Genomic DNA, 25,287 nt, shown 5'->3' on the forward strand with positions numbered 1-25,287 from the left:
GCCCCGATGTAACAGAACACATTTAAGACTTTCAGACTATTTAAATACTTCTGTACTTAATTACACTATGAAGAGGTGGTTTGAAGAGCACGTTCAGCAATAGACTGATTCATCCACGGTGCGACAGGGAGCGCTACAGGAGGTCATTCTTGCCTTCTCTCATAAGACTGTACAACGCCTCCACCTTGCGTCTGGGCAGAGGCAACATTGACAGTGACCTGTTTCTGGACTGAACGCATCTGCACATCCACTGCTACATCTGTTCTCTTTCTTTTCTTTTCCTGTTTACAACCGTTTTTTGTGCAATATATGCCAGGGACCCGTGCAATACCTTTATATGTATATCTATATTTACATCTATATTTATATTCATGAGTGATACGATTTTTCTGCGTACTGTTCTGTTCTAATTTTGTTCTTTGTGTGTCCGGACTGTGAGTAACTTTTTCATTGCACCCCTCACTGTACTGATTGTATTGTATTATTATTATTATTATTGTATATTGTACACTGTGACTGTGTTGTCTGTGTAAAGCTGCTGTTGCACTGCAATTTCCCTCACGGGATCAATAAAGTATTTAAGTTAGTCCCGTACTTCAGTAACCTCTAGAGGGCAGCAGCTGTTACTTTGGGTTTGTTGCAACTGAGAACAGGTTTAGTACGGTGCTGCGGGCTAACTCCAGCAGACAAATTCGTTGCTATTGGTTTTAAATAGGCGCTCTAGTTGAACACGGAGCTGCGTGCTAACCAGGGTTTGAACTCCAGTTAGTACGATGCTTTCACTTCCTTGCAATTTAACCCAAGGGTTTAAGGACATCCAGAGTTTTAGAACTAGATTCCAAAGTGACTCTAAATTACCTGAACAAAAAAAATGCTTAATTGCTTCCAATTAAAGTGTTCGAAATATTTAGAAATCGACGATGTACAGTACTTGTACGATGTCAGAGCTGCCGGAATGGGGTTCTAAACAACATGGATGGCAATACTTAATAGCAAGCAAGATGTTGTTATCAGGTGCGAATAAATTTTCATTTTATTTCATATGAATTACATTGTTTTTTTTAAACAAAAGTCTAATCAGAAACCCTTTTTATTATATTGCACGTGCATAATACACATTGCACCTGGAACGAACATGGCAGTAGACAGGTAAAAACTGACACAGATGTGTCATACATAAGGATGTTAAAACTACTGTTACATAAATAAAGTCATAGTTTATGTTTTAAAAATAACATTTTATGTAGCCAGGTTAAGTACATGCAAGTCAACGTAATTAATACTTTAATCCACATAGAGAACCACTTAAACTTGCAAATGCCGATTAAAGTCTATGAGCTCTATGAGCTTTGCAGGGACATTTATCTCTTTTACCAAAACTGGTTTGGTATTTTTCCAAACCCATCTACAGCACACGATCTGTAAGCAAAGGTTTGACTTTGAAACAGGTGAGAAGAGACACTTGCAGATGATCCTTGGTTTCATTCTTCCATTAAAGAGGTAAGGATTGAGCCCAGTCCAGGACAATAAAGACACTGGGCATGAACAGGTACTGGATTTATGGTGCGTGCAGCCAGCAGGGCTTTGGAAGGTGGGAGGACATTCCTGCAAACATGGAGAACCATGCAGACTCCACACAGCCCAGCACCTCAGTCTGGAATTGAAGCTGGGACCAAGGAGCTGTGAGGTACAGTAGTAGCAATTTCCACCATGTTGTTGTGCTGCCTAGCACTCGATTTAAATTAAGCCTCACAGGAAGCAAATGAGCTCAATTCGCTTGTATTTATATTGTCACTTTGCATTTGTGGTTACCTCAGTTTTTCCAAAGCCTGCTTCACAGAGCTATGATGTACAGTATGTATGAATGCTAAAAATACAAGGTGGAAAATAAAACTGGGTTTAGGTATCTCAATGTAAGGCCTGTGTTAGACTGCCATCCAATAACATTTTTAGTTCTCCCAGATCCCTGCTGCATCTAAACTAAGAATCATGCATTTCATTTACGAGAAGCATGTTTCTTTACATCCTTTTTGCTGCTGTGCCAGATCTAGATCGGACTTGAGCATCAGACAATTCGCATAAATTTCTTCATTCTTGCTTTGCATCTGCAAAAACAAAGAATTAAAATGATTGAACATGCCAAAACATTTACAGATACAGAGCACATCTAGAGCCAGTTTAGGAAGGAAAACATCAAAGCAAAACAGGACTTTTCTAGTTCAGTAATATACTTTGAAAGTTTTTGTTTTTCCCGTAAACAGTATTAATTATAGCTTTGGGAAGACAAAGTGTGGCAATACCGTAGTCACAAAAGGAAACTGCACTCATGAGCCACGTGGAATTTTTCAAAAACCCTTGGAATATGAGTGTCCCTTTTTGTGGCAAACTGTGCCTCTGCAGGAACATCCCATACATGAGGCTTGATAAGAGATTTATTTTTTTCCTTTTAGAAGCAGAACCTTCATTGAGCAAAAGAGGATAATTACACCACAGTCCCTTCTGTTTTTTTTTATTCCTTTAAGTAAAAGATACCAATCATTTTGTGTTCATTGCATCAAGCAGAAGCTGCTGATTTCGCTGTCTTAAGGGGGATCTGTAGTGCACACCTGCCAGCATAGCCAAGCTGTCATATTGCAGCTGAAGTGGTTGTGGACTTGTAAGAAATGGGTACTTTGGTAGGTGAAAAAATGTGATGGATGTCCAGGTGTTGAATAGCTTTCTGATACCACGTTCTGATTTATTAGCGCCCTGGCATCATCAAACTGGTCCATTTACTGTGACAGAAGTGTACATGTAGAATACAGAGTGAGAATGAGCAGGGAGCTGGAAGACATACGGTACAGATACTAAAAAGGAATTTCAGGTGCTTGTCTTGCATCTGGGCAGGTGCAAACCTTCCACGAAAGTGTACACCTCAGCTGAAACCAGTAATTAAAAGGTTTAGAAACCTACAGTACACGTCTCCAACAAAGCTGTCATTAATCTCAGCTGTTATTTCTCCAGTGCTACTTTCACGGTGTATAACGGAATTACAACTTATCACAATGCTCAGGCAGTTCTGTGAAGATGCCCCCCCTACAAACAACAGAAACGGTGAAACCCACCGCATTCGTTAGTGCCAGTCAGTGCCATTGAAAGCAGCCTTTCTACTGCTTTCCTTCCCGAGATATAGCGCTTTCTTATTCCAGTAATCCCGTGACCATGCACGGTGAATGTGACCTGAAGTAACAGTCTGGACAGTTCAGGTACTGAATTACTGGATACGGGGATTACAATATTTGCAGCTTTGTTTATCCTTTTCTCCAGGGTGCGGTAGTTGATTTTGCATTTAATATCAGGATAATTAAATTTGTCTCTAGCACCATACTGTTATCACGAATATTGCCGTTTTAACCTTAAAAACCCAGCATCGGCAAACAATTGCATTTTCTTATAAAAAGCCTTAACAATCACGTCTTATACTTTGTAGATGTGTCAATATTTTTGTAAAACTGATTACCTCCTCAGATTTTCATCGTGTCCATTTTAAATACATAGGCGACTCAAAGGACAATTAAAGATTCGACCCATCTTTCGAACAACGTAAAGGTATAATTAGCACAACAATGGTCTTTTAATGCAGGAAGTTGCTATCTATTTTATGTAAATCAAACACGTAAAAACAAAACGTTCCAGGAAACTGATTTTTTAGTGGGAACTAAGTAATAAGTTGACCTAAGTAGTTCATAACACATCTGCAAACCCTCATTGGAAACTACCTTATCACACAGGCCCAGCATACTGTACATAGAACCAATCGTTTGGTAATTCCTCTTTATTGAGTCAACTGTACGGTAACAAGGCAGTTTGTTTCCGGGGTTAAATCTGTACAGGCACAATGGCGAACCCTCCGTCCTTCGGATGAGATGTAAAACCGAGGTCCTGACTCTCTGTGGTCATTAAAAATCCCAGAGTGTTTCTCGAAAAGAGTAGGGGGGTACCCCCGGCGTCCTGGCCAAATTTCCCATGCTTCCTAATAATCCCCCTCTATGAATTGGCTACATTACTTTGTTCTCCTCCCCCCCACTCCGATGGCAGGCGGAGCGATGCGCCGGTTGGAGTATTTCTCGGTCGCAGTTAATAGCAACGTCAGCTCAAAAAATATTTGGTTCAAACCACCAAATGGAGACTGGTGTGCCGACAAGCGGACCCTGCTGATGCGGAATTAACGCTAGGAAAGAGAGAGGCACAATGGCGACCCCTGTAGGACAAGAGTGTGGGTACGTGAAATGTTCAACGCTCCTGGGTTTTTGAACTGGGCAGCACAGGGATGCACTCAGGACTCAATGGCTCTGGCCTGCACTCACATTTACATTCAGACAAGATTTGGACTGAAGTCTGATGCGGCAGTAACGATTTTCAGTGGAAAAAAAGCTTGTGAGACCTGGATGCAACTTACCTTTCTTTTGAAGGGACGTGCTTCATTTCCCCTTGTGCTCTGACGTCTAAATTATTGCAACAACAGAAAAGACCAGCACAAACAGTTCAGTTCAGTTTTTGTCATATGCACAAGTCCAGTGAAATGCTTAATTGCATGTATGCTCCAAAACAAAGACATTAAAGCAATCTCCAAAAACATCAACAAGTTAACTAACATTCAACAAAAAAAAAAACGGTGGTAAGGGTAGATTTCCGTAATCTGACAGTTTGTGGGAAGAAATTGTCTCTGCTCACAGATTGATCATGGTTGTTTTTCTTGAGATTTGACTTGATTAACTTACCCTTAAGAGCTAACTGCTAAAGCTGGTGTGGAGCAGTGAAGCAGGGCTCTGTTCCTATAAAAAGAAGCCTATGGGTTCAAATCCCAGCTGAGAGACTGCTGTTGTATTATTGAGTGAGGTGTTCAACTGAACTGTTCCAGTAGAATACCCATCTGTATAAATGGGTGCAATTTAAGTTGCTTTGGATAAAAAGGCAGATACAGTAAATATTGTCAATCTCAGGAACATGAAACAAGGATTTAGTGTTTTGATCTCAACACATATCCCTGCAATTAAATCTTGCCTTCACACTGAGGCAACAAGCATGAAACAATTAAAAGACAAGTCTAAGGAACACTTGCTTTTATAATTTTTGTGACTATTTTAACTTACCGTCTGCATCTTTTCTTACAGAAAATGATCACTATAGCCCCAAAGACAGCAAATGAAATGGAAGGAACCACATAGATGGCAATGTTTGGTACTGGAGTCTCCACGTGACCTAAAACACATAATAATTTATTATTTTATCAGGGTCTTCTGCACTGAAATTTTATCGACTAGGAGGAAATCCAGAAATCTGACAGTCGGTGTGACTCTTATTTAACTCTAAAGAAAGTGCTGCTCTTTGAATTTCATTTCAGAATTCTTTATAGAATAATAGCTCACCCTAATCCTAACTTAAATCATAGCTCTAAACCTGAAACATAATAAATAGTATGCACTTTGACAAATGTCATAAACACTTGCATTGCTTTTGTGATTTTGAATGGTAATCATAAATGAATGTTGATATAACATGTTTAATGTTGGTATAACTTGGCGGTGGTCTGTAAGGAAGTATTTAACCAGTTACACAAAACTTAATTGAAAAGAGGAGTGTCCCACACTGACTTTGGTACAGAATATAGATGTATTTAAAGCATCAAGTGACGACAGTAACAGATTCAAGTCATTCGCAACAACATGGTAACAAGAATCCTTTTTAGTTTCTCACTGAGGTATTTGTATGTGGTGTGCAAAGGGCATCAGTGCTTTTAATTACTTATATGGTGGTCTCATCCATCACGTATCCACTTCTAACCAGTTATTGGCTCCTCTCAAAATCATGTTTATAATTCCCTTATGCATATTCAATGTCCAGATCTTTTCAGCTTCTGTTTTCCATTAAAAGTTATCCCCATTTTACACTTCTCCACAGCCTCTATAATCCCAGAATTTCCATGGGTTTGTATTCACTCTCATGTATCAAGCCTTTGGTTTCCTTTTATTTACTATGGGGGAGCACAATGCAATTCTGAAGGCTATAACACACTATGAGTCTAATTGCAGCTTTGAATCCGGCCTGAAAACCTAGTTTTTAAAGTCCTGGTATTCCTTCTATTTGAAGGAATTGTTTGTATTGTTTACATTGGAAGTTTGCTCCATTAAACAATTCATGGCAGCGTTTAATTTCAGCTATTAACTTGAATTCCACCCCAATGCTTTCAGTCAAACCTGTCACATCGGTATTGGAAAGAATGGAACGTACGCTGCGAACAGTGGCTTTAGATTCTTACTTGACAAAAGACCCTTTATTCTAACTTCACCTGAACTTTGCAGAACCTGATGGCATCCCCCTCCTGCACTATTTTTTGAAAAAAAGAAAGAAAGAATGAGCTTCAGTATAAGCACATTGTATCCTGCAGTGTTTTAGTGAAGTGAAGGTGCAGGTGGCCTGCAAGCTTAATAGGAGCAATGCAGCCAGTGATATGCAGTTACTGCTACCAGTGTTAACCACAGGATTCTGTTGGTGTGAGCTGAGGCTAAACAGTGACTCTTAAAATAGCCTTCTTGCACTGCAAGTGCAACGTGGTCCTGGGGGAAGAGGGCAAACAATTATTTATTGATTTATAAGCTCTTTCATGTTAGAAATTCCCTTCAGAAGTTCTTATGTGTTTGAGGCTGAAATGGGGGGGGGCTATGTATACAAAGGGCTGTGATTCCTATATGGTTCACCCAATATAGATATAAATACCCTCGAATTAAAGCTGACATTATGCACTTTAACCTCATTGTTACCTTTCAAATCCAATGTGCTTTAGTACAGTGCTAAAACAACAAAAAATGTGTCACTGTCCAAATACTTACAGACTGCACTATACAGTATATATGGTACACCAATTCAGGATATGGAAACAATTATTAGAACTATGCCATAGTGTAAATGGGAAATATGGTCCTAGGAATAGTTAATTTTCTAAATATATTTTCATACAAAAGATAATACTGCTCTCAGTCCAAAGAAGAGCAAGATACAATCTGGGCCTTAAAGGAATATTCTACACTGACAGACTGAAGCTGAAGCTGACCCCAGTCTTTCTACCCCAGCTCTGTAAGTTAGGACAATTGACACTTAGGGTAATGTTTTAATAAGGACATTTGCTTTCCTCTCACTTAGCAGAAAATGTGAGGTGATTTTATGTTCCTGTTGGTGCCTTACAAGACTTGAAGATGTGATCCATGCTGGCTGTTGCTTGATGCTTTGAATGTCTACCCCATCCCACGCTCCTACACTAAACTGTTTTTTTACCTGCATACGTAGGCACAAACGAGTGTATCCCTACGCTGAAAAAGCACAAGAACAAATGAAGAGAAGAGCTCAAAGGAAGACGTCCTTTGACCTCCATTAAAAAAGTTGTCATTCCTGAAACTGTACCCAGGTGGTCAAACAGAGCAGAAACAAGAAAATAACAGAAGTGCAAGAACACGAGCAACAGGACATGTAAGAATGATTTGAAAGGCAAAGAGCTACCCAACACTGCTGTAGTGGTTTTGACACTAAAGTGGGACAAAGACCCTGAATACCGCCAGCATTGTCTAGCGAGAAATGCGGGGGGGGAGGGCATCCACTGTAGATCAGAAACGGAAGTGATCTTCAAGAGAAACGGAAGCATGTTTAAAGAAAAAACATCTTTCAGTTTTTAGGACAATATTTTGTTCAGTACACAACCACCTCCACACAAGCTGCTACTACAATACATCAGCATTTAAAATCTAACAGTTTCCAAACCCCCCATAAAACATGAAATACGAGGGCCATGCTTAAAAAGCTCCAGTACACCTTTAGCCACTTCGAAACTAATGAATTAAGATCACAGGCAACACAAACCCTCATGAAAAGGTGTCAGAAATTGGCCATGTCAGTGGTTTATGAGTGGGCAGGATACCCACCATTTGCTGTCAGTGGAAAATAATCATCAAAGTTTTTAAGAACCATACAGGATCTTTGTTTGTTTCATTCAAACGTCAATGCTATGCTAATGTCATATTTTCCTCTAGGTAAAATCCTGCCTGCTGAATTCTGAACATACTGAATCTTGTGAGCAACATTTTGTAACACCAGTCAGCTTTGCAGTGGTCTATTCACAAGAACACTGGATGCCTTTTCTGCTTTGGCCTGGGAAAGGCAAGAGCGTACATGAGCAATGTAAGAGAAAGAAACCTCTGTAATATCATAAATACGCACTTCTAAAACACATCTAAGTACCAACACTAACAATGGCTTCTCAATCATTAACTTGGCTGGATTTAATTTCTGTCAATGGACACCTTGTCTTGACTAAGACACCAGTGAACAGGCAACAAAGTTTGTGAAAAGTAATTGTGTACACCTGCCAAAACCTTATCAAGGTACTATATGAAAGAAAAGTGAAGACTCAGACCATTGTGAACCCAGTGCAGTGCACTGATGTGGTTAAAGAGAATCTTAATACACAGAAATGGTGGACACCTAATTCATACAGAGCTCCTCCACAAACACATTATCGGACTGATCAGCTGTTCATTGCCTTGGATAAAGAATGAACAGACACTTATTTAATCAGATCATTTTTGTTTACTAAAGTTCACTGGTTGAAATGCATATGCAATGGAAATTGGTTTAAAACTTGTTCAGTCTTAGGGATAAGAGCAAAAGCACATAAGAAAGATTACAAACAAGAGGAGGTAAGGTAATTATTATTATTATCAAATTATTATAATTATTAGGTAAGCTAAAAATGAGGAAATTAGGTATAGATAACCTAATAGATTATAGGATCTAGGTTTGGTACCTACCAAAACATTCTGCAAGCTTTTACTGTAATGTTATTGTAGTGTGAATAGTGGGATAATTGAGTCTAATAACAGCGTCTGTCTAGCTTAGAGAAGCTTTGTACAAAAGGGAAGAGACAAAATAAAATTGGGTTCAACAGGTTATACACACTTCCAGCTGTGTTAATGTTGTGTGCTATGTTAGTACACTCTATTTGCATTTGTGCATTTGGACAATATTAATGAAATAGTTCTAAATAACCACACTGAGGTGTGTGTGTGGGGGGGGGGGGTTGGCACTGCTGTTTCACAGCTCCAGAGTCCGGAGTATGCTTTTCATCATGGGTTTTTTTTCTGGGACCTCTGGTTTCCTCCCACCTTTCAGTGATGTGTTTACAGAGAGAATTCACTTTACACGTGGCCTTCAGTGCCTTTCACAGGGAGAGCCATGTTACTTTCAGCTGGTGAGGCTACAATACATGAGGCAGTGTGGTCAAGGTGTAACTATCTACTATCTGATCTGAGTAGATTTTATACTGTATCTTAAAGAAATATACTCTAGAACCATGTTGCTGAACCACCACGTTCCCTGAATAAATGCTTATCAGACCCTTAATAGACTAATTGCGGACCTTACAGTCAGAGCCAGAGAGAGACAGTAAGAATGGATGAATTCAATGTTTTTTTTCTTCCATTGATTTGTTGAATGTTTTTAGTCAAAAACAGATTTTGGGGGGACCTAAGGGAGCTGGTCGCTGTTACCAGAAAGGTTCAGCAGCACTGCCCTAGAAATACAGTAATTAAATGGAAAAAAGATGCCCACCATACCTTGGACAAGAAGTTCCCAGAATTCCTCCCAGATCCCTAACTGTGTCGTGGTTTCGCACGAATAGTTCCCAGCATCTGAGGTGACCACATCCTGAATCTGCACACCATACAGCTTGTCTTGACTTGGCTGAAATTTTAATGTAGTATTCTCTTTGTAAAAGGGTGGACTCTCAGGTCTGTAACTGACAAGGAGATGCCCGTCTTTCTTCCAGGTGACTTGTGTCAAAAGACTCAGGGATTCATTCTTACAGTGCAGAGACACTGTTGTGCCAGCGATGGCTGTGATATCTCTTCTGGCTACTTTTGTATCTGTGGAGACAAAAGTCCTCTGGGTTACAATATTTAGCCATGAACTTGGGTAAACAAAGCTGACCTTTAGGGACCTGCGTGTCTGGTAATGAGCTGAAACGCTCTGAATAAGGGATAGCGAAAAGGGCTCTGGACCTCACTGGAAGGTTACGCGTTTGGATCCCAGGTGGAGAATACTTGTGCTCTTAAACATACAAACTTGATTCTGATTGCTTCTGTAAAATATCCTGCTGTACAACTGGGTACCGTTTACGTCACTTAATACGAGCATCAGATAAATTAACGAACAAGCAAAATTGTTTTATTATGGTTAGGTTAATGTATGTGTTCATTATTGTTTTAACAGACTTGTGAGCAGGTTTACTTTCTATAGCAAACTTATACCACAATCTATACTAATATTAATACAACTTATATGTTATTAAATATTTATCGCCAGATACTGTAAATAAATCTTATAATGATCCTCACATAAATAGGTATTTTATAGTTTTACAAATATTTTATACAATAATAAAAATATTTTTTGCTGTCGTGATGTATTTAAGCCACACATTCAGACAAATGGCTGGTAAGCAAAACAACAAAAAGTTCAGTGTTTCTTTACCTGAATAAACTTCACAGATGCCGAACGCTAGTAGAATGATTTCATACACAACTTCGCAAACGGACCTCATAGTCCTCTTGAAAATGTAGGTTTTTTGACACAGACAAAAAAGATCACAATTGATTAATAACCTAAAGCTGAATGGTATAAAACTGGAATTATATTTTATCATTTTAAATTAACATTGCAAACATTACTCTTAATTGTATTGCAAACAGACTAATTTCAATCAAAACATTTGTGTGTTTAAGCAATAAAGGCCTTTACGTTTGACTTCTATATATTAATCTATAAAATATGTGAAGTAATTTTACAGTAAAATAACAACTGACCTTCACTTGTACCTAAAGTAATCAGAAAGATGTGACAGAAGTGAAAGTAAAAAGTGTACAGTACTTTCTCTGTAGTAAATCATAATCCTAACAAAGCTCTCTTTAAAGAAAGATTTCTCGTAGCTTACCTGCATGGAAAACTCCTTCGCCTTCAATTAATAACAGAAGGACTAACTTCAGTTTATTCTAAGAATAAATCTGATTGTAAGTGGTGAGAATAAATTAATATAATGAACATTTAATATATTAGTACATTTTTTATTCCGTTACGAAACATTAGCTACAGAGCAGAGAGCTGTCCTGCTGCTAAATAAATTCTTGAGCACAGATAGTCCAGAATGGCATCATGTTTTTCAGTATGTTTTTAAATTCTAATCACCTCTAGAACCTCCTGAACCGTAAAAAAAAAAACAGATATGCTGGGAGAACTGACCATACAATAAACACAAAGGCAAGCTGACAGAAACTTTACAGGAAGATCTTGAGTCAAAGACTGCGGGTATGTAAATGTCAAATCTCTGAACTCGCCATAAAAAGGGGTGTGTTCTACAAGTGAATATCATCACAAGGTTTATGCTAGGTTCTCTGCTGCCTCATACTACAGTCAATTAGGGCTATTTCACCTCCTGATAAGTTAAATTTCCCTCTTTGTAGTTGTGCATTCTTCTTTCTCTGCTCCATAACTTTTAAAAAAAAATATTTAATAAGTTTGTAAAATATTTTTGTAGTAGCATTCACTGAGAGCTTTGTGATATTAGAAAGAGAACACAAAGAGCATTCCCCAAAAGTCTGAAGTGAAATTGCACAGAGCTGAAGACATTGGCTGTAGTATTATATAACAGCTGCACTCCACGCCTCCACTACCATCCCCCCATTGATATCATATCCATTAATCCTGGCAATGAAAATAATAGGCTTTGTTGAATTCTAATGGAGCAGTGTCATAGAAATATAACTATCAAAGAAGCCGCAAGAGAGAGTTCTCAGTTGAGTAAGGTCTTTATTTCAATATTGCAATATTGGGAGCCCTGCTGTCACTCTGGAAAGTGCATCAGAGACTCAATTTGTTGCAAGCAGTACAGGGTTTTTATAAGATGTTGCGCTGTAAGAGAAAGCTCAGCACTTTGTCCCTTCTAACACTTCCCCTTGCCCTAAGACAAAACAGATCACATCATAAAAACGAAAGAAGAAGCACCACTAGATTTGTTTATCAAAGCTTATCAATTACTTTAGGCTAATCTAATGACCCAGACAGCATATATTGTTTTGGTACATTGTCTTCTAAAGTAACCTAAACAGTGTACTTTGTTGACGCACTGTTTTCTAAAAATCTGCACGTACTGTAGCACAGCAGTTACATCCTTGAAATATATTTTCTAAAAGCACCAATATATATTTTTTGCAAAGCTCTCTACATTTTAAGATTCAATTTACTTATTAGATTTCCATTTCAGCAGGCTTGTAGATAAGTGTGATATAATGTTCCTCGGGATTATAATGCAGCCTCCCTTATCACATTTTAAGTGCAATTAAAAAGAGTTTGCACTCTTAAAATGAATGTGTTTTATTTTAATTTTAAATGACTGTTTTCTTAACATTTTTAACTGACAAACCAGTGTGAATAAGAACAGAAATGGCAAGAATGTGTTTTTCAGATGAAAATGTTTTGCTGGACCTAAATTAGTCTTGGCAACAGAGCACCCAAGAAAGCAACAGTGAGAGCGAATTATATGCTAAAACAAAATGTTCACACTGTTGGTGAGGATGAGCAATCTGGAGCTTCTAGAAAACAAACATCCAAGGTTGGTTGTTGAAGGTTGTCTCTTGACTGCAGCTAAATAACACTGGTTTGTCCTCTGAACTAGAACCACTGCTTATCTTAAACACCCCTCCATGTCACTGAATCACTAACCACAGTCAAAGTTGTTCTTGTGCATGTTAAATAAAGATGCACATTCCCTACTCTACCATCTGTATACCCTTGCAAAAGGATTCAGACTCTTGCATAGGTTATTGCATTTTGTTGCTTTAAAACTTGTAGTAATGACTCTGTGAAGTAACAATTAATAGTTGTTATATTCACAACCTACCCCACAAATTCAAAGCAAAACCCAAATAATAATAATAATAATAATAATAATTATCATTATTATTTATATTATTATTTACACTTATATAGCGCTATTCAACACTCCAATCAAAGTGCTTTACTGGCAATGGGTACTCCCTTCCACCTACATCAATGATGCGATAGCAGCCATAGTGAACCAGTTCGCTCGCCACACATCAGCTATCAGCGTGGAAGAGAAGAGAGTAAAGATGCCAGTTCATAGATGGGGATTATTAGAAGGCCATGATTGGTAAAGGCCAGTGGGAAATCTGGCCAGGATGCCAGGGTATCACACCTACTCTTTTCAGGAAAAGACCAGGGATTTGTAATGACCTCAGTTTTATGTGTCATCTAAAGGACAGCGCCTTTTTACACTATAGTGTCCCCATCACTATACTGGGGCATCAGGACCCACACAAACTGCAGGGTGAGGATCCCTTATTGACCCCACTAACTCCTCTTCCAGCAGCAACCTTAGCTTTCCCAGGAGGTCTCCCATCAAGGTACTGGCCATACTCACGCCTGCTGAGCTTCAGTGGGTTGCCAGTTGTGAGCTGTAGGGTGATATGGCTGCTGGCAGGGATGCCACTGTTAGGCAAATGACAACTTCGAAAGCGCTACCAAGATCAGAGATGGGAGAAAATGTCCATGAGTCAACAATATCCCACTCACTCCACACAGGGGGTTTGTATGGAACTAAAAAAAGCCATCTCAATCCCACATAAGGTTTATTACAAAGCAAAAGATATTGCAATTAGACAAGACAACATTGGAATTTTTTGGTGTAAATGCAAGCTGCTACATCTGATTACGTTATAGTTCTGCTACTTATCAGTAGCTGCTTATCAAGGGAGGACTGATGGGAAAATAGGTGTGGAAAAATATCAACAAATCCTAGAGGAAAATCTGATTCAGTCTGCTAAAGTCTTAAAACTGGGGAGAAAATTCACCTTTGAGCAGGTCAAAGATCAAAAGCACACAGCATAAACTACACTGGAGTGGTTTAAGAATAAGAAAACAAATGTCCTTTTGTGGCATTTGAACCCTGTTGTGGAAAGCTTTGAAACCGTCTGTCTATAAATGATCCCAAAGCATATAAAAATAAATATTCCAGTTCTTTGTCTTTGGTTTGTGTTGACATTTACAGTAACCTATCTTACCCTTACAAATATTCAGCCTGCATATCACATTTTATATTAAAACAACATAGGGTCTGAATATTTTGGAAAGGCACTGTATATCTACTGTATAATGAGCTAGATACAGAAACTGATACCTTCTTAAATAAGCAACTAAGTTAGAAAATGTATTCATTTTTCCATTTTCTGTTCTAAGTTCGACATTGCACACCTTTGCAATTCTACTGTAACACTGCACTGTTGCAGAGAAGTGGCTTAAAAGAATTGAAAATTGCTGGCTGGGCAATGTGTTCCATATTCCCATAAGCCTTAATGGAAAGTCTTAAATTGCACCCACTTTACAAAATGAAAAACGGAGTTACAGTTTGTCTGATGGTGAGTGCAGTTCTTACCCCTGGAGAATAATGTAGTATTCAGGACACTACAAAACACTCTAGACAGAAGTTCAAATGTTTTTAGAAAAATAAAATATAACAAGAAAGCAAACCTCCACAAAAGTTTACAAACTGAGGAAGCAGCACTACAGCTTGATTCATTCTCTTTTGTGGATTTTACCTGTATATAAAAGCAATATAAAATCACATTTCTTGACAGGAATGTTATCTGTTAGACAGATACAAACGATACATGTTGTGTATTGAGGCAGGGAAAGGCAGTGACTAACTTCTGTAACACTCTGTACACAAGTTAATTTCGTTAACTGTACTTTAGTACCCTAGTAGCAATCATAGCGAAACCCAGTGACATAGGGTAATAATACTACAATATGGACAGTTAAATCTAATAACTGTGGCAGTCGAGCAGTTTTCCTGTTAAAAGGGAACTGCATGCTATTTTTACATTCAGGGGATGGTAATGATGAGTGCATTTTAAACCACGATGAAACTACCAAGTACACTGTAAAGTGCACAACACCTGATTCATATCAAAAAGTGACGACATTTAAACGTATGTAGCGCCGTCATTGTCTGTGATTCAGAACGAGGCAACAAAACGTCCCATGACGCGAAAGTGGCGCTATTACATTGTAAACATGCTTTAGACCATGTACATCTTGCTGCTACAGTATATTAATAGTAAATATTTTAATTAAACCAGACATTTTAACTATTGCAAATGCAACCTGACAACTAACTAAAATACATTCATAATAATTAACAATAATTAACATGTTTTTCAATCCCTTACGGCAACTAGCAAGCAGGAAGGGACGCTTTTACAGTAAGTCACAATTCAGAAAACTGCTCTTGCCGGTGGCGAGACCAGCGGTTTCTCATCTGCCTGCGACAACATAGCAACCATACTGTACTTGCACAAAGTTCACGATTTTACATTTAACCTCGAATTTGTAAAATTTTCGATAATTAATTTATTTTGTTACCAAGATTTAAAAACCTGTCTGAGAAATTGGTACTGCAATTCCCCTTTAAGATGGTGCAGGATGATTCTCAGCATCCCACAGAAATCTCCAGAAACATCTGATCTCTGGCGTCCTCTACTGGACAAACCTTTGATTTGTACACAAAATTCTTGTAGTGTATAGAAGCAGATTAAACATCTGAGCATCTGTACTCTTCTACTATATATTATGTGTTTTACACTCCCAGTCTCCACTGGAGACACTTCACAATCAGGCTCCTAAATGTGTGAAGGCCAGTTCTCTGAAGTAGGAGTAAAATCTGCTAGTGATATATGACAGTTCAAGACTATGAATTACTGTTCCTAGAAAAATGAGACATCACTTTTGTGTTGTAACTAGAATAGAATTGAAAAGCCTCTTTGTGAAGCAGGGCAATGAGCTGAAAATGTAGTGTTTATTCAACAAAACAATATCATAACCCGAATAGAGGATCAGGTCATCTGCTTGGGTATATTTTGGCTAGGAAAGGTAATTAAAAACACTGCCTGGCTTCTGACGGACAGTTGCACATTACAACACTTCGGATCTCTTCAGCCACTCCAAAGACCATCGTCCAAAATGAGGATGATCTAAACATAATATTAGTGAATGCAAGAGTTGTTTGGAATTGATTTATAGAATGAGGTATTCTTTGAAACTGGTATTTGAAAGAAGATTTTCTAAAAATGACCAAATCAAGTAAAAGTATTCCTTTGGTTCTTTTCCTTCTTATAGTATGAAAGGATAATGTGAACATTACAAAGAAAGAACCGGTACACAAAATGTTTGATCTTGCCCTAGTAACATGTATTTTTTAATACTTATAAAAGAAATGGTAATGGGGTGATATTTATAGCTGTGATTACAGGTTTATTTAATGTAAACCAGTGCAATTAACACTTACACCACACTACCAACCTTGTAAATAGCTGCTGTCCATTAATTTCCTTTTTTTCCTTCCTTTTGACATTATAGGCAATTAGAGCAACCATATATATCCTTGTTGATTTTGTTCTATCAGTCCTTCCTTAAATCTGTTCTAACAAATATAGTGAAAGTGAGAGCATGAGCTTAGTGTTACACACAATATCAACACAACATGCATGTCCCGTCCACAGTCAGTCACCAGCATGTGCATCACAGATACTGCAACAATCGTGTCTTTCATGTAGGAACAAATTGAAGTTTATCAGTTTCAGGGAGAACATCTTTAGCTAGTAGCTTGTCCATAATCCAGTACTCGGCACTTGTTGTTTCCATTTTCTGTCACCTTTTCTCCTTAATAGAACCACCACCACCAACACTGCACCCAGACTGCCAGGCTCCAGTGTTCCAGTCCACTGGGGTCCTGTTGTCTCCTGACTAGTTCTCCAAGCAGCTGCCACAGAGGCTCTTCCTGTTGGGTTCCAGCTCCCTCAGGTCTGGGGTGCACTCTGCTGTCTATACCGAGAACCCTGCTACCCCCTGGAACGTCTTTACATTAGCAAATACACTGACAATACTTCACATGGCCATTACACAGCATTACACAAACACACAGGGGATAAGATGAGCAAGCATGTTCTTCTTCAGAGTAGAAGTGAGTCTTTAGGGTTGTGCTCACAGCAGGGTGAAAAATAAGCTTCAAGCATGTTGCTAAAAGTATTGACAGAGTAAAAACACAAAGCACAGTTAACACAAAGCTTGCTTAAGCCATGAAGGCAGGAATTGTCAAAGTTAAGTCGCCATATATGATGCAATATATACATTAGCAAATGTTAAAATTAGTAGTGTTAAGAGAAATATAAAGAAAAGTATAATCAGGAAAAATGAAGAAGGAGTGCAGTCTTCTTGATCAGAGAGGTCCTGCAGGATAAAACACAGGCATTAGTACAGTAGCAGCAGATAAGGAGCACAGGCTTCCATGACATTTGTAAGTCAACTTCATTTAAATGACTAATTTGGATATACTTAAGTCCAGTCCTTGGAGAAATCCCAAAAAGTACTATACTGTAAATAATTGCAATTGATCAGCAGACAAGGGACACACATTGGAAGAGTCCCAGTCCCACCGGTGACAGTGAGTTAGAGAAACAGAAATATAGCTTTACTCTGTTGATTGGATAGATGATATACACTGTACATCCAGACAAATCGGGCAAGTTTGTGTTCTGTAAGCTAAGGCTTTCATATAACTATTAATTGGACAGTAGACCATTTTTCCTTCCGGAAATAATTTTCCACAACAACAATTTTCAGTAAGCCATCTTCCTATAAAGTCTTAACAAGTTCATACTTAAGGCCTAGTCCTTGAAAAATCCCAAATGACAATTCAAATAATGAAAGTTAACATTGTAATTTAGGCTTAAAAGAAGTATTAGTAGAGTAGCAATTAAAATAATCATCTTAGTGATATCTTACCATTATATTCTCTCTTATTAATTAGACTCTTATTAATTAAAATCTTACTAACCTACACAGTCAAATATAATGCACAGAGTTATTTACAAATGCATTTACTTTACGTAGTCAAACAAAAACACACCTGCAAATTAGGCAATCATATCAACTTATTAACATTATCTTGGACGTTCTTTAGTTAATACTTACAGTCGTGTTTTGTGAGATGATAAGTTCCTCCAAGTCAGATTCTTCCATTTCTAATTCCAGTAACCAAAAGCTCTTCCAAAAATAAAAACAATACTGTTAGTAAAAGAGACTTTGAAGAGAACAAATCTTCAATTACAATAACTACTCTTATAGCAGCAAGGGCTGCTGCAACAGATTAACTATCTTTACCTAAGCTGGCATGACCACAGTTTCCACAGGACACTTTGTGTATGAAATTTGCCATACAGGAATATGAGTAGTTATATTTGTACTATAAATACGTTTCTAGGTATTCACTCTCATGTTATGGTGAACCACTTCTGCAATCATTGAAACTTAATTTCAGCTTTTGTTGCTGGGTATTCCTAGGTATACTATGAATTGGCTTAATTACTCTGCTCTCCTCCCTACTGATATCGGATGTGTGGTGAGCGTTCTGGTGCACTATGGCTGCCATCGCATCATCCAGACGGATGCTGCACATTGATGGTGGTGGAGGGGAAGTCCCCATTACCTGTAAAGCGCTTTGAGTGGAGTGTCCAGAAAAGCGCTATATAAGTGTAAGCAATTATTATTATTACTACTATTATACATAATAACCATAACCATGTTAGAACAATGTATTTTGTTGTTTTCAACCCCCACATTAGAGGTGAGCATAAGTATTATACAGTAGGTAGTCGCCTGCAGCCATATCGCCCTGCAACTCACAACTGGTAGCCCACTGAAGCTCAGCACGTGTGAGCCTGCCCAGTACCTGGATGAGAGACCTCATGGGAAAAACTAAAGTTGTTGCTGGAAGAGGTGTTAGTGGGGCCAGTAGGTGGTGCTGCAGGAGTGCATAGAACCCTGCAGCCTGCATGAGTTCTAATGCCCCAGTATAGTCATGGGGACACTATACTGTAAAAAGGCGCCGTCCTTCAGATGAAATGTAAAACGAAGGTCCTGACTATCTGTGGTGATTACAAATCCTAGGATGTTTCTCAAAAAGAGTAGGGGTGCCACCCTGGTGTCCTGGCCAAATTTCCCATTGGACTTTACCAGTCATGGCCTCCTAATAATGTCTATATATGAATTGGCTTCATCACTCTGTTCTCCTCCCTACTGATAGCTGATGTGTGGTGAGCATAAGATTGATGCAAGCCCTTTTTGTGGAGTGACTGGGATATCGTTTCTCCCATCTTTTTAAACACAATTTTTTTAAAGACTGATTATTCTTAACGTTTGATTGTTGTGCCATAATACTGACACTGTGACAGTCCTGCTTGATCGGGTATGGAAGATGTTGTTAGAAGTAGAAGTGAAAAATAGCCTCACCATTTGATTTAAGGGGGAATTTTTGGAAAACCAGATTGCAAAGAGTAAACTATAAAGTTTAAAGAGAGACCTTTAGCCATGACGCCAGGTTTAAGGTCATGGATGGTGACCCCTAAATATCAGAACTGATTTTAAAATTAGCTTTGTAGCCGATTACTCCACCTAGCAATCTTATTGGTGCTTAAAGAACCCCTTTTCCCCACATGAGTTTTTTTTTTAATCTGCCAGAACCACCTCTTGATCCACAGACCAGACAAATCAATCCATATATTTACGCTTATGTGTGATCGATGTACTACAGTACATAAATATAGCCATCTCACATGAACCATGACACAACAGTTTCTAATGCTGCCTACTTGACATATGCAAAACTTACTCATAGAATCAGCATAGGACCCTATGGACTCCAAATACCAAAGCCCAAATGTACCAAAGGAGCAGTACAGCATCTCTGTTATCTAAAACCAACTCCAGATGGTGACTTGGTGTGCCTTTACCACTAACCTGCAGATAGAGCACCTATCTTCTCACTGCCACACTCGATAGTGAGGGTCCAGTTGTTTCCTTGATCCCTTATAAGGGGAAACCTGTTTTCACACTGGTCAATCTAGTCTCCTGATAACTTAATGTATGTGTTTTCCCTGTACCTCTTTACAACCCTCTGTTGCCTTGGCTTAACCCATATCACAGACACTGCTACAGTGGTGTCTTTCATGCAGAAACATGTGGGAATTTCCTAGTTTCAGGTAGAATATATTTAGCTAGTAGATTCTCCATAATCCAGCACTGGTACTTGTTTTTTCCATTTATTGTCACCTTTTCTCCTTAGAAACGGCATCAGAACTACCACTTGTCTCCTGAGAAGTTCTCCTCAAGCAGGTACTATAGAGACTGCCAAGAAAAGTGATTATATGGACATTGTTGTAGGGGACTACGGAGGCATGATGGTGTCAGTCTGCATTTCGGCTGATTGCTACACACAGTGGAACATTTCCCCCAAGTTAGCCAGAAACTGGCACATTGGTCCACTGTCCAGTGATGTTTCTTCCTCGTCTCTTTGGCTGTGTCAGGTTGAACCCAGCCTCATCAATGTAGATTGATGATCTCTTGGGGTTTCACATGCATCAAGTTCACATATTCTCTAAAAAAATCAATTGAGTTATCAGAAATTGATTGCATTCCAGTATTTGAAGTAGAGCAAAACATATCAGTTACAGGAGGCCATGGAATCTACTTCACAGAGTGCAAAAATTGTACAGTAATGCTATAGAATATAATAAAGTTTGCATGGGAATTTGTAGTAATATACTTGTACATATTGTTATCGCAGTTCTCTCATTCTTTCAGTGTTCCTTTCAAATGGGACTCAATATAGTTGTTTCATCCACATTCTGTTCCTTTTGAGTATCAGATCAAGGGTTTCAAACAAACTGTCCTGATTGATTTCTTGAAATACAACACTGTCCTGAATGACTTGACTGTGGACCTCAGAAAGCTGGATAGAATTGTTTGCTAGAACCTTGTTGAAAATGGCTGTTTCTTGCTCTGTAGTAAGTAGTCGTGCTCTATCATTACTCGCTGGTCATCTCTCAATTCTGCCAAATGTGTTGGTGGTGGGGGGGAGGAGGGTTACAGTAGGCTATAGTGTTTTTTCAGTACTAATGTATTTAAGGTATACAGTGTACCTGTACCTGTATACCTTGAATTACCATAACTCCCAAGGTCCTGTGATACATGTACTGTAACACATTGTTACTGTGTCCAATTTGTTCTACTGTAATGCACAGCATTTCACAATATACTACAGTAATCACTGGTGTGGCACCCTGTCTCATCCATCCGTAATATCCGCTAACCGCCACATGAGGGCACCCGCAAGCCATGAAACCATGATTACATCCTCAGGTTTCTGACAGCCGCGTGGAAATGCAGTGAGAGCATCAATAGCTATAGGAATTCTAGAGTCAAATCGTAGTGTTTCACTTCCCTCTTGTGGATCTGGATTATTTCTGACGAGGGTGTTTTTTAAAAACTAAAATAATTTTAATAATAACTAAAATCTGATCATTTTTTTTACGACGGAGTGGTACACCAGTCTCTCACATCATGAGTGCGATGAAACTTGAAACAACGTTTAATTTTTCTTCTTAAAAATTAAAATAAACAGTCTGACCGTTTGAAGCTTTTGTTATAGTAAAGTATTCATTTATTTCTAAAATCAGTGTTTCTAAATAAAATGTTCAAAAGAAAATTACCAAGCCAGTCTGAGGTGACCTGTATTATCACCAGTGTTTCAGCAGTGTTGGTTTCTTTGAAATGTTCAGTAATAATTAGTCAAGTATTATTGACTATAGGGCCTGAGAGTCACAAACCCAAACAAGGGAAGACCTTGAAACAGACTGGACAGATAAGCTTAGAATTCACATACAGTATACTGTACATAAACGTTTCTTGCACACATGTATGAATACAAATTCATTTTATTTTTATTTTCAGTCATTTTCATCACACTGTTGCAATCCTGTCAACTGTTAACGTATTTGGCTTTTGATTAATTGTGTATATACTGTATACGGTAGTTATGTACTGTACATGTGTTTTCTCACTTCACTGTCTGAGAAAAGCACAATGTAAATTAGTGAGAGACTTATTTTTTGTATGTAGCTTTCTGCTTAATAATCCTTCCGCTTGATTCCAAGTTCAGTTTGATAGAGAGTAGGCAAATACCTGTATAAAACAGCAGCCCTGTAAACTTGCATCCTCACTGCAAAAGGAAGGTGGCTGTGTTGTGGACACAGGTGTTACAGGTAAACTGAAAACCTATGGAAGTGAGTTTGATATCTCTTTCTTGCAGAGAATTAGGAGGTTGAAGAATAGTCAAGTTTACTCCTTATGGAGCTGCAGATCAGACGTGCTCTGACTGTAGTTTATGGCTTTGAGTTTGATGTCTCCTGTGCTTTTTGTTAGAATACTGCTTCTCTCTGTAACGCATTTCTTCTTTGTGACCATCTGGATAAATTATCTGTAAAACATTTTTTCTAAAGAGCTTTGGAAATGAAACTGAAAATAGAATGGTCCACTTCTGAAAACAGTGGACAAATATGGACAGGCTTTAAAGTATCAGGATTTGTTTGTAGCAATTGCTAGCAATATTGAATATTTAATTTTGAGCTCCTTACCTCTAATCAAAATAAATATTATTGTTCAGATATATAATAGATCCTGAGAGCCCCGCCGGCCAACATCCCAGTTAAGCGCAGGGGAGGGCGGTGCCGTCACCGCACTGCAACCAGATCGTACAACCTGTATTTCGGCTGTTCCATTACACTATTTTCATGAATCGTACAGGATCATAGGATCTATAGGCCTGAAGACTGGTCTTGTACAGTGCCCTGATAAAAATCAAATTAATTACACTAGTTTTTATGGAATCCCATTTCCATCAGTGAGGCTTTCATAGTACCTGGATGGAATTGTGGACAGTGGGCTTTTTAAAATCTTTTTATTTAAACACCAGAAATACAAAAAGGAGACAAAATATGAAAAAAGATACAGAAATAGACACTTGAGAGGAATTCACAATTATAAACGCTGAAACTTGTACTTTTTACATTTTTCAATTGTATGTCTTGCCTTTTGATTCTTTAAATTTTCAATATAATTTAATTTAAAAAAGGAATTGTACTTTAAAAGCATTAATAGAAGGAGCAGTATTAGACCATTTACTTTTGTGGATGAAGTATTTCGCCAAAATAATTAACAGATTAATAATAAGAACATATACTTTATACAAATCAGATCTAAATATAAAATAGCAACATCTTTAAATGTAACATTGACCTTTAAATGTTATAAAATAACATTTTGCAAATCTATCCAAAACAATTTTGAATATACTGTATGCAATTAACAAATAGATATAACAAATATTCCTTTTCATTATGACAAAATACACATAAGTCATCTTGTTCATGTTTAAATCTAGAAAGTGTCAGTTCAGGATACAATCTATGAACGATCTTAAATGAAATTTCTTTAACTTTTTGTAAGACAGTATCTATCAGCAATTGTCCAAACTAATTTCCAGTTTATATTCCTAAACATAGCATTCCAAAAGGAGACGCAAGAAGGTATAACGCGACCGTGGGCTTCTTTTGCCGGATGAGCAACCTGGTCTGGCGTTCATTGCTGGCGTCAGAAGTGACGTCAAAATTGTGAGATTTGAAGTCGAAATTGCGAGATATAAAGTCATAAATACGATAAGTAAAGTCGCAATTACGAGATTTTAAGTCGCAATTGTGAGATATGAAATCGTAATTCTGAGATTTTACGTCGCAATTGCGAGATACAAACTCGGAATTCTGAGATCCAAAGTCGCAATTGCGAGATACCATAGCGCGTTATTTTTCTCCCTGGCGGAAACGGGCTTCCATAAAATATGCGGTAATTAAACATTTAAAAAAATACATATTGAATAATAAAAACAAAATCATTTGGGTGTTTCCGTGACATTATGTCAATATGGATTACGCAGGATTTTCTATGATGACACGAATTATGCAGAAAGTTATTACAGGAGGAGACAAGCAAAGTTATACTGAAGTGTAAAACAGAGCTGGGGTAGAAGCTGGTGATGACTTCATTGTGCCCACTTTTCAACCACAGAAGGAACTTTTACCACAACTGTCTATTTACCTCTTTAGGCGTGCAAAATACTGTAGACTTGTCTTACATAAACATTTTTACTATATAACCACTGGTTACTGGTTGTTGAATCTTCAACTGGTGATGTACAGTACAGTGTATTTAAAATAGGTAGATTCACATTCACTTTCGAGGACCCTGTTTTTTGGGAAGGCATATTTACTGTAGCACTGGGTTGTATTCTGCTAGTTATTCTGTTAGTGTAGGATGCAGGCTATTTATCTTGTTGTCCTGGTTAGGCGTTGTATTCTGTAAGATTACAAATTGTATGCAATCCTTTTCCTCAGTCCCCTACAGTCCCATAGTTTGCCTATTTAAGTAGGAAAAAACATAGCTGCAGCTTGAACAATGCCTATAATGAATAGTATTGCTCTCCTTTATTATACTCTCCTTTTGTGTGTATAATTTAAGCTCTCTGTAATAATATGATATGGGTTGTTTAATGTATTGTGTTATTATTTTATGGGTAATTGTTCATTTGTTTTGGGACATTCCAGGTCATCTAAAAGTATGGAGGTTTTTTGAAAGGAGATTATTCAGTTAGCAATTCAGTGTGCACTATACTGTGGAAGGGATGTTGGAGATAATCTGCATAGGTTTATTTCTGGTGTGTTTTGTTTATTTATAGCTATTGAGACTGTGTGGACTAAATTTTAATTTCTCTTTGAGATTCTCAAATCTATGTCCATACTAAACCTGAAACTGAAGTGGCTGTCCCAGCACTCTCTAATTGCATCTCTGACACGAAAACCTGGATGATTCACAATTTAAAGTGTGAATTCATTCGTCTCATCACCTTCCATCAACTTTGTGAAGCTAATGCATTAATGTTAATTGTTGTTGGCACTGTACTTGAATTTCAATCTAAATTGAAGAATTTGAGGGTGATATCTGATCCAGGCTTGATGTTTGATGTGCATGTACAAACGACTGTAAAAACATCATTCATCCTTCTCAGACCTATCTCCTGACTATGTCCAATACAGTATATGACCTTGTCCCTGCAAACTGTGTTCGTCTAATTCTGGTCTCCTGCTTGTCCCCCAAGTTCATTTACGTCAGAGAATTTTCTGCCATGAGCACATTCAAATCTAGGCTGACAAAGGCTTTTATTTAATTGGTATGTCTACTCTTTGC

General features: G+C 38.0%; 2 protein-coding genes across 7 annotated transcripts in view; one reads left to right on the forward strand and one right to left on the reverse strand.

Moving 5' to 3' along the window:
* The window catches only part of LOC148676031 (nectin-1-like), a 29,001-nt gene extending 27,960 nt beyond the window's left edge, over positions 1 to 1,041 (forward strand). For all 6 annotated transcript variants that reach the window (XM_088600662.1, XM_088600689.1, XM_088600669.1 and 3 more), the window contains one exon: positions 74 to 1,041. In XM_088600662.1, the coding sequence (XP_088456788.1) occupies positions 74 to 233 (160 nt within the window). In that variant the 3' untranslated portion in view covers positions 234 to 1,041. The remainder of the gene's footprint in view (positions 1 to 73) is intronic.
* LOC148676032 (uncharacterized) lies at positions 1,005 to 12,101 on the reverse strand. Its single transcript, XM_088600711.1, has 6 exons — positions 11,018 to 12,101; positions 10,558 to 10,633; positions 9,642 to 9,950; positions 5,133 to 5,241; positions 4,439 to 4,484; positions 1,005 to 2,105 (listed from the first exon to the last, which is right to left on the reverse strand). The coding sequence occupies exons 1-6, from the start codon at positions 11,021 to 11,023 to the stop codon at positions 2,001 to 2,003; spliced, it is 651 nt and encodes a 216-aa protein (XP_088456837.1). The 5' UTR covers positions 11,024 to 12,101; the 3' UTR covers positions 1,005 to 2,000.
* Positions 12,102 to 25,287: the final 13,186 nt, after the last annotated feature.

The sequence above is a fragment of the Lepisosteus platostomus genome, chromosome 2 (assembly GCF_059453375.1).
Source record: "Lepisosteus platostomus isolate fLepPlt1 chromosome 2, fLepPlt1.hap1, whole genome shotgun sequence".
NCBI lineage: Eukaryota > Metazoa > Chordata > Actinopteri > Semionotiformes > Lepisosteidae > Lepisosteus > Lepisosteus platostomus.

Coding starts and splice junctions, on each gene's coding strand:
- LOC148676032 (XM_088600711.1), bottom strand. Junction 9,951..10,557: donor CATCTGTGAAGTTTATTCAG/GTAAAGAAACAC, acceptor TTGTCTCCACAG/ATACAAAAGTAGCCAGAAGA. Junction 4,485..5,132: donor TGTAAGAAAAGATGCAGACG/GTAAGTTAAAAT, acceptor GCAATAATTTAG/ACGTCAGAGCACAAGGGGAA.